The sequence below is a fragment of the Glycine soja genome, chromosome 16, assembly GCF_004193775.1.
Source record: "Glycine soja cultivar W05 chromosome 16, ASM419377v2, whole genome shotgun sequence".
NCBI lineage: Eukaryota > Viridiplantae > Streptophyta > Magnoliopsida > Fabales > Fabaceae > Glycine > Glycine soja.
The window spans coordinates 3828095-3845713 of NC_041017.1; the positions used below are offsets into that span (position 1 = coordinate 3828095).

The window sequence follows — 17619 nt, forward strand, 5'->3', positions numbered from 1 at the left end:
GTTTTAATTTGTAATTAAATAACATTTTATTGATAAATATTCTAAAATAAGTATATCCCATTGTAGAAAACACCGATAATTCTATATAGCAACCATGATTTCTTCATACTCCAAAAAGTTATTCTCCAATGGCAAAATAATGCTACTTGAATTGCTTAACACTGCTTGTCATTATAGAATCCCATTAAGTGATTAATCCTTCACAAGTAAAATTACTTTCAAAAAATAAAACCAACCATTACCTCATGCTTTTACTCGTGTCACACACTCACACTGCTTTGACGCACAAGGTCCTTTTAAGGGATTATTTTTGAAGATATTGGTTTTCCCCCTCTTAACTCTTAAGTAGAGATTACACGCACACTGTATCCAGTTTCCACTTTCCATTTCGATTTTAATTGATAGAATCAAGCACAATTTCTATAGAGACTACACAAATCAATCGACTTCCCCATAATGATAACAACATAATCAACCAACATGAACTCGATGCATAAGAAATAAAAAGTCAATTCAACATCTATGTTATCTCCAAAGGAGAAAAACTGCAGCAATGTGAAAAACATTACATAAAATTGTTCTATGATCTCCCCCTTCCCCTGAAACCACCACCTCGTCCACCACCCCTGGGAGGACCACCTCTCCCACCCCTTGGAGCCCCCCTTCCACGAAAACCACCACCTCCACGGCCACCTCTAAATCCACCACGACCACCTCCACCACCACCTCTACCAGCTGATTGTCCCCTGCATCAAGAATCAACAAATAATGTTAACTTACCAACCATTTTAATACCATTCAAAGCCACCAAAAATCAACAATTTGTTGGCAAAGATGCTTAAACATCTATCAACAATGTTTTTATTTCTAAAGCATTTTATTTTGATATAAACAAATTGCACGAAAATATTCAATGGCATATTACACATAATTGATACAAAAATAAGGGAAATTCCATAAAACAAAATTCAAGATATTTAGGGGGAGTGCCAGCTCTAAAAATAGTCGCATATCTAATATCTAATGTGTACATAGAAAAGATCAGGAACGGAATTTCAGCTTTGATTATTTGTCAGCTAATATTTCCTTGCTTACCATAATTAAAAAAGCCTAAAAGGAGTTTTTTGTTCTTTTTCCCTTCTTTTTTAGGATATAAAGAACAACCAACTAAAAACCATTGTCAAAAGCAGTAACATTTTGTTTAATAAATCACTTTGATAGAAACTAGGATCTAGAATTCAAAAGAGAATCCTTTAAGCAAAATATATATCACAAGAGACTACAGGAAGGCTATCATATTCACTTTCAACATTATAGCTGCACAAACAACCGTTGCTCTATGTATTATAGAAGCATAACATGCTTACAACAACATAAAACAGATGTTTGCATAACTGCAAACACAAGTACACATAGAAGAAAGTTGTTAAAGCATGCACAGCAAACACAGACAACTATAACAGCATACGAAACAGTTTATGAATGTGGCAAGCTTAGTAAACATGATTGGACATGTAAGATACCAATGTAGTAACCATCAAACAAAAATCTTTCATATTCACCAAAAACAAGGATGGACATGAAAATCAAACAAAAAAATGGAAGGGCAATCAGAAACATAAAAAGAAATAAGGAAGAAATCTTAATCTACTACTTTTTAGTGAGCAAACTAATTACATAATTTATAGACAAGTTAATTTATAGCAATGAGATGCAAAGAGACCATACTTGGGTTGTGGAAGAAATCTTGCAAGAGGCAACAGTTTCCTTGGATCAATATAAAACTTGTCGCCGGATGAATAAGAAGTAGCAACAATCCCTTCCATCATCTTAATTGAGAAGTACTGCATGTTCACCAACGAAGCACCAGATAACATCAAAACTCAGTTCCATAACAGACCAAAAAAAATAACAGAAGCAACCAACATGTTAAAACAAACAAACAAAAAATGAGAGAAACCCACAGCTTCATTGATGGGGCCAAATATTTCATCAACTTTCCCAATCTGAGTCATGTTTTTCAGATAAATAGGAGCATTGAAAAAGGGAACTTTCTCATTTGTAAGCTTTGTCACTGCATCTCCCTCGCATGCATGCATAAAAGATGACACCTCTGCATATACACCAAATGAATTAAAAAGATAAACAACACAAAAATAAAAATAAAAATCTTTTTTTAACTAAGCTAGATAAAGTTATGTTATTTCCTTGCAAATTATCAAAACCCAGAAACGAAATCATGTCATTAGCAGCAAACACCACAAAGCACATTTTTTTTTCAATCTTCAAACACGGTTGATGAAATACCCAACAGAGAACATAGAAATTGAAACGCTTCTGAAGTTTCAAAATGGAAGAAGAAACAACCTACGACTTCGGAGGGTGGTCCTTCGTCACGATATCCGCCGCCGCCGCCGCGACCAAAACCACCTCCGCCGCGACCAAAACCACCTCTGCCGCGACCACCACCGTCGCGGCCACCTCTGAATCCGCCGCCGCGTCCACCGCCTCTCGGGGGTCTCATTGTTTGGTAATCAGAGAATGTTCCAACAATGGATGACCAATGCAGCGCTTGGGGGTTTAGGTTTAGGGTTTTGAAGCAACGCAATGGGAAATAGGGTTTTGAAGGGAAACGAATGCTTTCGTTTTTGGGCCGTTACTGGGCATTTTGGGACCAAATGGCACACATTGAAGAAAATTACTTCCTGCATGCTTTATTTCTAACTGCACCTCCTTGTTTATAAATATCCCAACATCACCTTAATGGGAGTTTCAATTTTTATTTTTTTTTGGATATAGTTATAGTTCCAGATTTGGAGAATTCTGAATACACAAAATCATGCATAAATTTGGAATATGTAATCCAAAAACCTATATATATTTTGGATTACTTGTTCTAGAATTATGTATGCATAATTTTGGAATGGGCAATCTGGAAGTCAATTATTATTTTTTTGTATATTTTAGATTTCATAATCCTAAAATGATTGTATGCATATGTTTTTTTTCTATTATGGAGGAAGGAGTTTGGTTTCATTATGAATACCATGGTTTCATTATTAAAGTGCTCAATATTTTATGGAGGGGCTTGGTTTTGCTTCTTGAAAATGGGGATTCTGAAGCTCAGGGCAAACCTAAGAAGCACAATGGGAGATTGAGGCTTGGGAGGACCTTTCATTTGCTGGCAATGGTGGAGCAAAACATGAGTTTGGTCAAAGCAGAGGGAAGGGTGGGTTTGCTCTCGTTATTCCATAACACCTCCATGAAATTCCTCAATGGCACCCCTTGATGTTGTTGCCTTCCTCTCTCACAATCATTGCGTCCTTGCAACGCGCAATATGCCTTTCTAAAAATTCGTCTTCGACAATAATGCCTTACCCCTCTTTCCCACGATCGCTACTACTTGGTAAAGGGTTTTGATGTCATGAAGATTTAGGTGAGTAGGAAGATGTGGTGGTGATGGTGGTTTTGAAAAAGAGGTGGGTTGGGACATAGGGGCAGCAGGTTGCTGTGAAGGGTAATATAATCCATTCAGGGTTCCTATTGGGTGCAAGAAGCATAGAATAGGGTGTAGGAAGCAATTTCCCACATACAATAGGACCCGAGGCCCATTTAAAATAAGGGGCTCTCTCTCAAATTTTGTGAAGTAAAATAAAATTAAACTATAAATAATTAATAGATAATAAAAAAAACGATAAAAAAAGACCATGGAATGCACAAATCAAGTCACGTGAAGTTATTTAATTTAATCTGTGATAATAAATTTGAATCTTAAATTTGCAATTACATTAAATAGTAGGAAAGTTTTTTATTGGTCATAGTAATTATCTTTGACTCGAACAATGTCTTGAAGTTCATTCTTTATTATATGTATTATTTTCTTGTTCCGAAAAAGCTTATTTTCTGTGAAGTAAATAACCCGGTCCAATAGGGGAAGTCCAATTCGTTGGGCTTTCAATACACTCAAATAGAAACGTCCAAGGAAATTATATTTTAGTAGGACAAATATGTGATTGAAAAATTTCTCTTCTATCTATCACAAATTGAGAACTCTCCCCTTCTTCAAACTGCAATTCAATTTATATTTTGGTAAAAAAAAATCTCTTATCAATGACAAAATATGGGCCTCGTTCATAAATGCTACAAGATCTTGTTCATGTGAACCATTGTTGGGGACTCAAATTCATTAATATAGAGCTTTTTTTTTTCAAATGAAATCCCTAGTATATGAAATAATGAAAAAGTATTTACATCATTGTGGAATAAAAAGTCTTCATATTTTAATGCATATATTTATTTATTCGGAGCTATTAGATTTGAATCTACATTTTGGAGAGTATGAGTTGAAGCAATAAAAAGATTTGCCTTCTATAAAATATATGTGTAATAGATAAAAAATAATATATATGTGTAATAGATAAAAAATAATGTCATTAATCCACTCACAACGGAGAAAAAACAAGCTTGGTGTATTGGATATTATTTGGAATAAAAATTAATTTTTTATTTGTAGAGCAAATTCTTCAACGTGAGAATTACGTCATTGCTTTCAGCACAAACTATGATAGAAATTGGCTGCTTAGACTGGATTTTAAATTGTTTTAAAACTTAAGATTTAAATTTGATTTACTCATTAAAATATGTTTAAGAAAAGTAACAAAACTTAAACAGAGCACCGCTTAAAATGTGTATTGGAAAACAAGAGTAACACTTCTATAGACACTACCTTAAATCTTAGGTGTTGGACACATCTAATAAAAATTGGATACCTTATTCAAATAACAATAGTAATAAATAATAGAATAATATTAAATTAAAATAAAAGAAAATGATTGATTCAATAAAAAAGGACAAGTTTCTAAATATTACTTAGATAACCAGATTGACTACTTGTCCTCCAAAGCAAAACATCCTACAATTAAATGCTAGAAACATTAGGAACAGAGTTGTGGTAAGCCATCATCAATTTTGTTCCCTCACCAGTGTTTCTAAACAACATTATATGCTAACCACCCCAAAACGAAACAAGTATTGACCATTTGGGGGAAAAAAATCTCTTTGTTGCCTCTCCACATCAACACAACCATTGTTACCTCCTCATCAAAGCATTTATGTATATGATGACAACCCATTATTCCTTTGCTTATTTTACTTTTCTTTATCTTCTTAATGTGTTATACATCCATTTTTTCACATTTCTATAATTTGTCTTTCTTCTCGAATTATTAATTGTTGTTGTTTTATAACAATATGATTATCCTTTCTAAATAATGGTTTGGCACTAATTTCCCCTCATTTGTCACTTTTATAGGAAAAAATTATAATAATTTTATATGTGTTAGGAAAATACGAAGCCTAATAAATGTTAGTCATTTGAAATTAATGAGCTCAAAGACACTTTTCTTGGTAAAGTTATGCATAACAAATATTAAGCTTATAACTTATACCAATTACCAACCACGTGCCTTTAAGTTTGATTATATAGGCATTCTTTATAGTTTTGTGAATTTACAACATTAAGAATGTGTTTAGATAGAGAATTTTAATTGAAGAAAATAATTTATTAGAGAATTTGAATTTCTGTAATCTAAAATTCATTGTTTGGATGTTTTTTTTCAAGAATTTAAATTTTTAGAATTTTAAAACAAAATTTTAAACAATTAAAAATGTGAAAATTCAATTCCTTCTAAAACGTGGGAAATTGAGATTTTCTTCTTACAAAAAGATCTTCTAAAATGTTCGCGTATTTCCTTACTAATTTTATCATCTCTTCTACTTGAAAGTTCCTGAAATCCTTAAAATGTTAAAAATTCTCGAATTTAATTTTTTTTATCCAAACATAAAATTTTAAAAATAAAAGAATTTCAATTGAAGTATTTAAAATTCTTGAAATTTAAAATTTTTCAGAATTTTAAATTTCCTCATTCATACACATTTAGAGAATACCCGACCAATACTTCTTGAAAAGATGGTAAAAAAATGCAAGGTCCAAGATTTATGAGCACATGAATGGGGCCTTGGAAGAATACTCTACCTATAACAATAATTTAATGAACAATTGTTAGCTTCTTTACCGTAATGTTTCTATAATCTTGTTCTGGAAACTCAAGACAGAGAAGCTCAAGAAGTAACGTGGAATTTGCTTGAGATTGGAGTTTTTTTTTTATCAGCGATACTTGAGATTGGAGTTTAATGTGTGGAACAATGTCTCAATATATAAGCTCGACTGAAATTCAAAAGTAACAACCATCTATTTTGCCAATGATGATTTACACTAATAAAAGGGCACAAGTCACTTTGTATTTATTAGTATGGTAAGTGGAGTAAAAAACCACTACATCCCCAAAGCAAATCATAATCAACTTTAGATTTCCTTCTCTCCAAAAGACATTAGTCAAGCATGATTCTTGGTTTAACTACACACTATAGGAGAACATCGAATCTTGTATAAATTTACTCTTCATGAGATTCACTAATGACTAAGTTACCTCAATTTCAACCATTAAAGTAGACATAATTTTGCATATCTTTCACACTCAGACCAAGTTTACTGAATCAACCAACTTACTCTTTTAAATAACTTAAGATCTTTGTAACTTTTATACCAATATTAACCATGAACTTTATGATTGTTCCTTTAATAGTTGATACATTTCTTATATAATGTAACAAAAGTCTTTGCTCAATAGGCACAAACTCATTATGTGATTGAGTACCAACAATTCATTCCTTTTTCTTACACTATATAGGATATATTTGATGTATTGTCTTGTTTTTTACATTGGTAGATGCTCCACCATTTTTGTTCTACGAGAATTATTAATGTTTTGATTGTGCCTAGGCGAGCAACTAGGGTAAATGTTTCATTATAGTCAACTCCAGGTTGTTGTGAGTAGCCTTCAGCTATTAGGGTGAGCTTTGTTTAATACACCTATTTTACTCCTTTTCCTTGTGAGAAATCTACAAGCTTCCAAGTATTATTCTTTTCAATCATTTTAATTTCTTCTATCATTTCGTTGACCCCTATACACTTCTTGCTTTGATGCCTTTTTATAGCATTTAAGCTCAAGTGTGACCATGTTGTAAGTTTCATTTATATCCATCGAAGTTATTCAGTAGTCTCTAACACCAATACACCACCATATCTTGCATCTCCTTAAGTTGTGTAGTATTAAACTTGGGTATTTTACACCCTTTTGTCAAATAGGTCTTATTGTAAGAGATGCAGTTCTCCAACTTAGTTGTGACAATTGTCATTAAGATAGAACTGTCTATATATACCTATTTGTTCACTATTGGTAAGTGGTTAATGAAAAAACCTCTTATCATTTTTCAATTCCCTCTATTTGTTATCCTGAGAACTCTGAGATTCTAACATGGTGTCAAAGCTCACTAAGATCCAACAATGATTGTAGTTAGCAATTCTTTTTTGACCTCTTTTGGTCACCACCTTCTCTCTCAAGCAACTTGGGAAATTAGACTACTTTTGGGCATTGAGGTTAAGACTCTACCAGATAATTCTATGCTTCTTGCTCAAAGCAAATACATACAGGATTTACTTCATAAAACAAAGACGATCAAGGCTCAATCAATTTCTTTACCCATGACATCAAGCTCCAAATTAACTAAGTCGGGTTCAGATATGTTTTCTAATTCCATGTAGTACACCACTATAGCTCGACCTAAGATCAGTTTTGTTGTCAACAAAAATTGCCAATTCATGGCAAATCCCTTGGAGTCTAAAGGGGTAGCAATCATGAGGATTTTAAGGTATCTAAAGGGATCCGCTCATCATGGTTTGCATTTGAAACCAGTGTTCCTGATCAACCCTTCACTATAAGAGGCCTTTGTGATGTTGATTGGGCCTCAAATATTGATGACCGAAAGTCCACCTTGGCTGCTGCTATATTTTTTGGTCCAAACATAATTCCCTGGTGATCCCTCAAACAACAAGTTGTGGCTAGGTCCAACACATAGGCAAAATATAGTAGCCTCGCCCAAGTCATTGCATAAATCCCTGTTGACTAAATTGGGTGTTCCTTTCACCACTCCAATAGAACTCTACGACAACCAAGGTGTTGTTGCTCTTGCTCACAACCCGATTCTCCATGCAAGAACAAGAATATGGAAATTGATGGTTTTTTGTTTGAGAAAAGGTTTTAGCAAAGCACTTGGTGGTTTAGCACATTTCTACTCTTGATTAGTGGACATATGCCCCTAACTAAACTTCTCTCTCCAACCAGGTTTTTATACTTAAGAGGCAAACTCAACGTGTTTGAGCCCTTAACAAGCACTCACCCGCCTTGAGTTTGAGGGGGTATTAGAGTATTGTAAGAGATGCAGATCTCCAACTGCAACCTCATGTAGATAGTCTAGTTGCGGCATTTGTCATTATGACAGAACTATCTATATATACCTATTAATTCACTACTGTTAAGTTGTTATCCTGAGAACTGAGATTCTAATAGGTCTGCTCTTGCAGCGTGAGTGAGGAGGGATCCCAAGGGAGTGAGGAAACCCTTGGGGATCTCATACTTTCTCTTTATGTCTATCTGCTGTACTGCAATTTCAGTATTGGTCCAGCTATCTTCGTACAAGGAAATGATTTAGTAGAGAAAAACTTCCAAAGTAGCTTATACTAGACCAAATACTCCAACAAAACTGCTAAACTGACGACATTCACCTTCAAGATTGGATAATTAAGGACCCTATCATTATGTTACTAAATGTAGTCATAAAACTATACTTCAAACGTAGGTAGGTTCCACCTAACCCTCTCCACACACCATAGTCCATTACTCTAGCACGGTCAAAAGAAATGAAGAGGGTAGCTGTTGGAAAAGGACATTCAATAATAAACAGTTTTAAACACAATCACAGACGACAGCACACGCTGACTACTCAAGAAGAAAATGCCCTTTGGAGCACTATATGACCCCCCATTGATTATTATGTCGTTTAGAGTGCGTACCGACCACACCACTAAGGTCCAGGATCGCAGATAATTGCTCTTGCAAATCTAGAAATCATTATATCTTAGAATTCATTGTTTAAGTTTGATGTAGGTAAAAATTTATACCATTACATACAAAATTCTCAAATTGTTTAAAGCACAACCATGAAAACATGGCCAAAATAGCCAACGCTGTGACGTTAATACTCTTCAATAGATCATCATCGCTTCCACCAGCATAACTCACTCTGCCTTTCCTCCTTTACCTTTTGATTTCTTTATACAATTATAACGAAATTTTTATGAGGGGGGGATTTTTTTGACGGGATCTGGGGTCAAAAGCAAACCTACCCATTCAACTTTAATAATCATGAAATATTCTCATCACTATAATTTTGCTTCATTTTTCATGATACAGCAAATGTTCACTACAGAAGCTAGCAAACAGTTCGCCCATAACATATAGAGGCAATGTAGAGATTCTTGGCCCATTTTTCCTGCAAAGGCATCAAAGAATATATTAATACCTAGGGAGGGAAAACTCTGGAGAGCATCAACAGCAGTAGCACACCTCAGAAAAATCAGGATTTTATTTTTATCTTTTCCTTTACTTCTAGCCATGAAAACAGACACGATTTGCAAATTACAGAAATTTTGGTATTATTTTAACAAATCCTTCTCAAGGTATGACACAGATTATTCTAAACAAGAAGCTATCAGTACTCATCAGATCATCAACTAAGATTCTCCAATTAAATTAATAAAAAAAATATGGAAAAGGAACCAAAATATATCAGAGATATTAAATACTTCGAGAGGATAACAAATATCAGCAGTAGCATACTATAGAAAACTATCAAAGATTTTATTTCCCTTTTTGCCATAAAAAAAAAGGATTTACATCATAGTAATTTAAGATATTTTTATTCGTTTTCAAGTTTCAATCTAATTTTTAACCAGATGCCATCAGTCCTCACAATATTCTCAATTAAGATTGACTAATTAATTTAACAAATAACCAACCAAAATATGGGTTTGCAAACACCAACATGCATGATAAAACTGCATACTTCCCAACATAACAATAGTAGATTAACAGGACAAAAGACATGGAAATACCTTAACATGGGTGCTAGGGAAAGCAGATGTACGCAGTGTCTCCTGAGTTTCATCAAGTAATTTGCGTTTTGGTATGCTCAGTATGAAGGCTGCCTGATCACTAGTAGCAGCCATAGAAGTAATCCGGTAACCATTCTCCCATCGACGATGGATTCCTTCACTGGGATACAAAAAGTCAAGCTCCACAACCTTGCATCATCAAACAAAAACAAATTCAACAATGTGGATTTTAAAAATTCATACATAACCAAAAATCAAAGGTGAAAAGATATAGATACCTGATCAGAATACCCAGCATTCCTGGACATAACAACACCCCAGCGACTGCCAGCAGTAGTCATTGAGGTAACATGGAATCCTTCTTTCCACTTCTTGTTTATCCATTTGAAAGGAAATGATTCACTCACTTTGTAGGACTGCTGCGTGTAAGGAGTTCCTATAAAGTAAAGGATTCAAACATGAGATAAATATAAAGTCATAAATTCTGAAGAACAGTTGATGTTCCTTTCATCACAGAAGTTAAACGAGCTAAAATAATAGGACAAAAGCAACTCTCTGGAAAATAATTTAAAAAGTTTGCTTTATCAGCTATAACTATTGTTCGCAACAAAATTTCATTATCATTAGGTAGCAATTGAATTGCATAAAGGATGAAAAAGATTGAACAAGGAGAATATCAATTTTTCATCTATAATCCATAATGCCAAGTTTAATTTAAAATGACATTAAAAATAACAAATTGCAGTAAATGATGTACTCTTACAAGTTGTACTTTCTCAGGCACAAAACCAATGGCATGACAACCACCACGAGAACAAAAAAATTATCTATTCAAAGTTCAAACCACCTATGCATAAAAGATTCTAAAAAGGGACATAAAATTTTTATAAATCAGACACGGGTGCCGAAGGTGATGGTGGCAATGACAATTGACAAGTAAAATAGCAAGGAGATTTTGCAAAGGCATTTCAAAAATAAATTAATCAATAGTATGTGAAGGAGGAGTAGGTCATAAAATTATAGATATTATATACCTTTGGACATGACAACCAAGGAACTTCCATTAACTGCGCCAGCTATTGAACTGATATAGTAATTTTTCTCCCACTGCTCCATAATCCAGTCCTGAGAGATCAAAATGCCAGCAGCCCAGCACCAAGACATCAATTATTTAATTTAACTCATACGTATTTATTTAACAAAAGATGAATTATATAAATCAAGGAAGAAAAAACCCACCTTGTGCAGGAAGGCCGGGGATAACTCATAAACTTGTGAAGAAAAACCTGTTCCTGCATCCATGATTAGAGCCCACAGATTTGCTGCAGAGGCCACACAGCTTATATACAACCCATCCTCAATACCCTTGTCTACATGCTGCCGTAGCCTAGTGTCTGCAACATTATAGTGATATCTGCAACCAGAGAAATTGTTATTTAAGACCAAGCAAAATAAACACTTGTTTCTAAATGAATAAGCCAATGCATACAATCCCCTTATATATAAAGGTCTAAGTCTATCATTGCTCCACTATTGCTCTCATTTTAATACTCCTCACATGAAGTGTGAACATCACCCTCCATTCTCATGTTTTTAATATCAATTGAACTGTTTAACAAGCTATAACAAAATATCAAAAATCAATTTCAAATATGCAACTAATATGCATTTGAGATATGATCTTATGCTTTTAATATCAATCTATCATTTTCAGAATGTTTAGTTCTAACTTTAATTTGAATATTTTTTAAAAGAAATTATCAATAATTGATAATAACAATATATCACAATATAAATTATTTATCATAAATTAAAAATATAATTTATATGTTCAAAAATATTTATTTATTACAAATTTTAATTATATTAAAGTTATTTATTTATTTATTATAAATTATAAATTTTGGTAGTATAAAATAACATTTATTTTGTGCAATGCACAGGCTAAAAATACTAGTAGGCAATCACTTTTGTATACATGTACTCCTTTTAAGACAACTTCGACAACACGTACTAGTAATCACAAAGCATTACTGCTTTCTTTAAAACTAGTATTTAATGAGCATTGTCGTGCAATAAGTATAAAAGCAATATATACAGATGGAAAAAAATCCACAAACCCAAAATCAGGTAGTTTGAAAATAAGTAAATTCATTTAAAGAATTAAAGGTTTCTAAACATTTAAATTATAATGGGGGTTAGTAACAGAATCATATTTTATGATCATGAAAATTCAGGGAGAAAAATTTTGAAGCATTAATTTGCAAAATTTCCTTCCAACTTGTTCTTAAATACTAGATTATTGAACTTTCCAAAAAAAAAAAAGTCAGGTTAGACCTATGAGTTATCACGGACATCTCAGCATGCTCTTTTTACTCCTATATTTGCTTTTTATTTTGAATTAATGACATTGGCCAACTAAGCAACAATATCATTTCCTTCTATTGTCAGGTAAAGCAGGATGACTAATTTCATGATGAAGGAATTTGAGGCTGCAACGTGCATTGTTATATGGCTGACTTCCTATGGCTTCACAGGTGAGTCTAATCAGGGAAAAGCCCGAACCCACTAGTCAGGAATGCTAAAAGTTCCTGAGCTATAACACATTTTTCATGCAAAAAGAAAGAACACCTCAATCAAGCAACAACATTCAACTGCTTTTGCATCAAAGCAAGAAAAGTTTATGATTTAACAAATAATCTGCAACATTATTAAGAACAAGCTAGACAGAGAATGATGTATTAATTACCTCTGCTTCATGGGACGGCGAGCATTATACACTGATATCCACTGAGTAGCAGGACTCCCCAATCGCACTTTCTTCTTAGGTTGCTCATCTTCTTCCAGATTTATAAGCATCCTTCCTCGCTTTTGGCCAACCTGTTTGTAAAAAAGATTTAGCATTCTTATTATACACAATGTAATCAAACAAAATAGATAACACCTTAACATCCTAAAATAAAAACACCATAGCAACCTTTAAAGCTCCATCTATTCTAATAGGTCTCAACGGAGTGCATGGTTCAATCAAGCTTTCAAAAAGTGATATAAGCTTGGCATAATTGGGCTCCTCATCAAATCTCATATTAGTAACAGCTTCAAGAAACTGCTTAAATGGAGCAGGAACAAAGCAGCACATCAACTCCGGGGAAGTGGCCATTTTCTTCTTACAAACAAGAAAACTTTTATTGTCACCCTGTAGATATGGCCAAAAGAAGGGAGAAATTGTCATAAAAAAAAATTTCTAAGAAGCAAGAATCACTATAAAACCTGTTAAAAAAAAAAGGAATCAATATAAAACAAGATGCTACAAAAATACCTGATAACCCTGCCAAGGTAATCTCCCTTTTATGAGAAATACTAGTGTGTATGCCAGTGACTCAAGGTCATCCCTTCGACTTCCAGTCCTACCTAAATGTGCATGTACACTAGCATACCTTATTGTTCCCCTGCACAAAAAGGCATATTATCATCAATATGTAAAAGCAAAATATAGCCATGACAAACAAGTCATAAAATATACAAACCTGAATATATCAGGTCTCTGATCATAATCAACATGTAGACCAGATGATGCATCCTTCCATCTAGAAGCTGAAGACAATGCATGCCATATGGACATTAATAAGTCATGAAAATATCATGTACCAAGTGGTGAGGCAGAAAGTTAAACGCAACATAAACAACAACTGGTTTGAATGGACAACATACCCAGACCAAGATCAATAAGATATAACTTCTTATCTTCAGCTGATCCAGGTTGACCAAGCAAAAAGTTTTCAGGTTTCACATCTCCATGCACAAACCTAATTCAATGATACGAGTTTCATTAATAAAAATTAGTCAGTCACAACCATGCCAAAATAAATGGTAATGTTAAAGGTTGACAGGATTGAAAAAACTATCACAAGGGTTTACCCTTTCAAGTGGAGCTTCTCAAGAATTGATATTGCCTCTACTGCAATGCACGCAACCATATTTGGTGACATTCTGTCCAGAACTAAAATGTTAATGGGGCTTATATAGGAAGAGTTTAAATAAATTGCAGCTATTAAAAGTGAACCTATACTAACAAAAGGGAGGGTACAAATCTTACTGTTGACCAACAGAATTCCATACATCCCAAAGACTGGGCCCAAGCATGTCCATGACCTGAAATATATTGTTTTCCTTTAGACAACAAAGAGCAAATCAACATATGCTGATATGGTAAAGTTCAAACCATATCTCACCAAAATGTAGAAATCTCCTTGCCGACCCTTGTAATGAACCCAGGGAATGCCATAACAGCCATTCAGAGTGCTTATCAATGTCAAATTACAAATGTGAGAATTAGATAATAATATTAGAACATCTGAAGATTAAAAAAAACATGTATTCTTGATAATGTTGTTTAAATACAAAGAACAGATTACCTACCTGTATACTTGCCACTCATAAGGAGGCCCATAGTTGCAACCTTTGCTGTTTCTGTGCTCAAACTTAAGTGCAACCTGTAAACAAAGTTAAAATAAGAAAAAACAATGTATCATACAGTATAGGTTCATTAATACTTCATTCAACCTTAATGAGAAACTGGAATCCTTAATAATACCTCAACCGCATCAGGACCTGTTCGATCAGAGCCACCACTTAACCTCCGGCCAACATAAACTTGACCAAAACCACCCTTACCCAATTTCCTCTCTATCTTATATATAGGAGAGTTACCTACTTGTACCTGCATCAATGAGAAAATATACACCACAGATAAGGTAAGTAAGGTACTGCCAAATCTATCTATATTAACTAAAAACAACAACTACAATGCAGTCTGGAATAAGTGTGGAACATAATAAACGTTATTCTAAAATTATGAATTAAAACATTCTCCATCACAAACTCAAATTTCCTGAACAGCCAAACCCAACACATTAACAGAAACAAAAAAGACAATAAGTGCAATAAATAGTATAACTATTATACCCAACCCCAGCATACTTTTTGAAAATTAAAGAAGATAGCAGTCATAATTATCGTTACTTATTGAAAATTAACGAAGATAGCAATCATAATTATTGAAATTGCAGTTATGTTTGGGAAAGGCAATAATGCAATCCAAGAGAAGTCATGTGCAATTTGGGCATACCCTCTCAGGGACAGGAGTTGTGCTTGGTTCTTCTTCAGCTCCCGCCACCTTATCTCCACTTCCACCCTCCATCACAATATTATTATTGGCCACTACCTCTACGTTATTGTAAACTGGTTCCGGAGCCCCTAAAGCAACAGGTTCTGGCAAGACTTCGCAAGGTTCAGGGTCCAGATCAATCAATCTTGCTCCGCGGCCTCTACCAGCTGCAGTTCGCCTTGTGGGTACAGCTGGTGATGGCCCTTTGCCTACAGCTGTGGCATTACCACCTCTTCCTCTACCACCTCCAACTCTCCTCCTAGTTCGATTCGGAGCAGCAGGTTGTTGCCAATTCTCTCCTTGATCAACAGGCAGTGGACCAGGCTGAAGATCTCCAAGCCGTTTCGACCTTCTAGCTCCACTTCTCAACTCTGGCATCCTCTCTCCATTCAAATCATAGCCCACTTCAGTCACCCCCAAATAATGGCAAAATTCCTCTGTAATGACAAAAAAACCAAAGTCAACACAAAAATGAGCTCAAAGCATTCACCAATAAGCCTTTTCAGCAACAAGAACATAAACCTTGAACTGAAATAAAATATCTAAACACGAGAAAAATATCTAAGGAGCCAACCTCAGTTAGCCCTCAGATAACAACATAAAGAAAGTAGCGTACTGAAAAAGCAGTAGATACCATGAAAAAAAAAGATTCTACTTTCAGCAAAATATACTCCACAACCAAAAAGAATGTCCTTTAAAGCATAGATAGAAAACCGTCATTTTCTGCATTCCAAATTTACCGCACACTTCTAAAATCATCCTCATTGTCGGTCAATAGCTTAAACTATTTTGCAGAAAACCAATAATACATACACACAAAAAAAATCGAAAACAAAAACTACCAAGTTCCTATCCTAATCCTCCATAATAACTAAAACAGATTACACAAATTCCAACAAACTCCACCGATTGCTTCATCCGAAACACCACCACCACAAAAACCAAAAAAAAAAAAAATCAAAACCAGATTGAACACTCAACGAACAAAACCAACCAATCTTCAATCCGATCATCCGAAAACCACAAATATTCAAAATTCAACATTTTCGTTGAAAAAATTCCAGCAGCCACCATCTCACACACTCATCTCAAACCGATTCACACAAAAAAAAATCCACAAAGTTTTAGAATGAAAAAAACACAGATAATCCAAACACAAAAAAAAAAAGAAGGAAAAATAAACAACCTCACAGATCGATCCGGCAAGCTGCGGAAAATAGAAAGGGATCAGGGAGGTGAATCGCGATCGAAGTGAAGATCGTGAGTGGAAAGCGCGGAGAATGCGTAGTGGTGGAAAGAGGAAAAAGACGTTGGAAACAGTGAGAGAGAGAGAGAGAGAGGGAGAGAGAGAGAGCAAAGAAACGAAACTAAGGCGAAAGCATCATGGTCGTCATCGGAAAGAGAGAAATTTAGGGTTCCGAAGAAGAAGAGAAAAGAGATATGGGGTGGGTTATTACCCTTCCTTTGGTTATCGCTCTCTGTTCCTCTTTTTTTCTTTCTTTCTTTTTTTTCTTTTTTGAAATGAAAGAGAGAATGCGGTAATGGTGTGAGTTTATTGTTGTTGGTTGTTGTGTACGTGTGGGGGGTGGGGGGGTGTGCTGTGAATGTGTTGTTTCAATGTGTGTGTGTGAGAGAGACACTGTTTATCTATATGCACCATGCAACTGTGGCTTCGTAATAACCAAAAGGATATTATATTTTTTTTTTTTCTAATTTTTTTTTATTTCCAGTAAAAAAAACATATTTTTTGTTTATTTTTCATAGTAATCTTTCTTTGTTTATTTATTTATCCTCCATCTAACTTGAACTTTTTATTAATTTTTTTACTTTGAAAAAAAAAACAAAAAAACAAAGGGTGTCAATGATTTTCCTTGTTTTTTCATTTGACTTTTCTTGGAATTGTAGTTACGATAGCTGATTGGGTAATTGACAATATTATTATACTTAAATTTTTAATTGTAACATTTATTATTTTTTTATTTATATCTTTTATAATATTAATAATAAATTATAAAATATGTAAATAAATTAATGATAATATAAAATTAATTTTATAAAATGATTATTTTTTTATTTGTTTAATGTTTTTGTCTGATTTATATAAAGTATGCTAATTATTTTGGGATGGAAGGAGTAAATATCATAAATTGGATGTAATTAAATTTGTAGGATGTGAATTAATGTTGCTTGTGTTTTTGAACTTTAGTCAATTAGTAATAATTTGTTCAAAAGTATGAAATAAAAAGGAAAGTTAGGGGGGTAGATTTTGTGAGAATTGTTTTCATTTTGTACGTTTTGTTATTAAATTTTATACGGTACCTGTTTTCGTGGATTTTGTTTTACAAAATTTAAAAACCGTTTGGGTAATAATATTTAGGTT

The 17619-nt window shown here is 33.9% G+C and overlaps 2 protein-coding genes across 3 annotated transcripts; both read right to left on the minus strand.

Annotated features, from left to right (window-relative positions):
- Positions 1-368: 368 nt before the first annotated feature.
- On the minus strand, positions 369-2524 carry LOC114389633 (putative H/ACA ribonucleoprotein complex subunit 1-like protein 1). The gene is made up of 4 exons (XM_028350346.1): positions 2368-2524; positions 1965-2113; positions 1729-1844; positions 369-746 (listed from the first exon to the last, which is right to left on the minus strand). Exons 1-4 carry the CDS (start codon positions 2522-2524, stop codon positions 581-583), a joined length of 588 nt encoding a protein of 195 aa, XP_028206147.1. The 3' UTR covers positions 369-580.
- A 6478-nt stretch (positions 2525-9002) lies between these two features.
- On the minus strand, positions 9003-16829 carry LOC114389312 (casein kinase 1-like protein HD16). 2 transcript variants are annotated; one of them, XM_028349951.1, is made up of 17 exons: positions 16697-16829; positions 15201-15676; positions 14667-14792; positions 14492-14565; positions 14305-14374; positions 14169-14224; positions 13991-14062; positions 13784-13878; positions 13600-13666; positions 13392-13521; positions 13050-13268; positions 12822-12952; positions 11312-11486; positions 11107-11197; positions 10351-10508; positions 10073-10261; positions 9003-9450 (listed from the first exon to the last, which is right to left on the minus strand). In XM_028349951.1, exons 2-17 carry the CDS (start codon positions 15615-15617, stop codon positions 9391-9393), a joined length of 2130 nt encoding a protein of 709 aa, XP_028205752.1. In that variant the 5' UTR covers positions 15618-15676; positions 16697-16829; the 3' UTR covers positions 9003-9390. The 2 variants fall into 2 exon arrangements, with proteins under 2 accessions (XP_028205752.1, XP_028205751.1); XM_028349950.1 differs by having other exon boundaries at positions 16426-16810.
- Positions 16830-17619: the final 790 nt, after the last annotated feature.

Excerpts from the sequence above, each read along its gene's own strand:
- LOC114389312 (XM_028349951.1), bottom strand. The coding sequence starts at position 15,617 with ATGCCAGAGTTGAGAAGTGGAGCTAGAAGGTCGAAACGGCTTGGAGAT. Across the intron at positions 13,879-13,990 it reads GAGAAGCTCCACTTGAAAGG|GTTTGTGCATGGAGATGTGA; the intron begins GTAAACCCTTGT and ends TCATTGAATTAG. Across the intron at positions 12,953-13,049 it reads GAATAGATGGAGCTTTAAAG|GTTGGCCAAAAGCGAGGAAG; the intron begins GTTGCTATGGTG and ends TTTTACAAACAG.
- LOC114389633 (XM_028350346.1), bottom strand. The coding sequence starts at position 2,524 with ATGAGACCCCCGAGAGGCGGTGGACGCGGCGGCGGATTCAGAGGTGGC. Across the intron at positions 2,114-2,367 it reads ACCACCCTCCGAAGTCGTAG|AGGTGTCATCTTTTATGCAT; the intron begins GTTGTTTCTTCT and ends GTGTATATGCAG. Across the intron at positions 1,845-1,964 it reads TTGGCCCCATCAATGAAGCT|TACTTCTCAATTAAGATGAT; the intron begins GTGGGTTTCTCT and ends GTGAACATGCAG.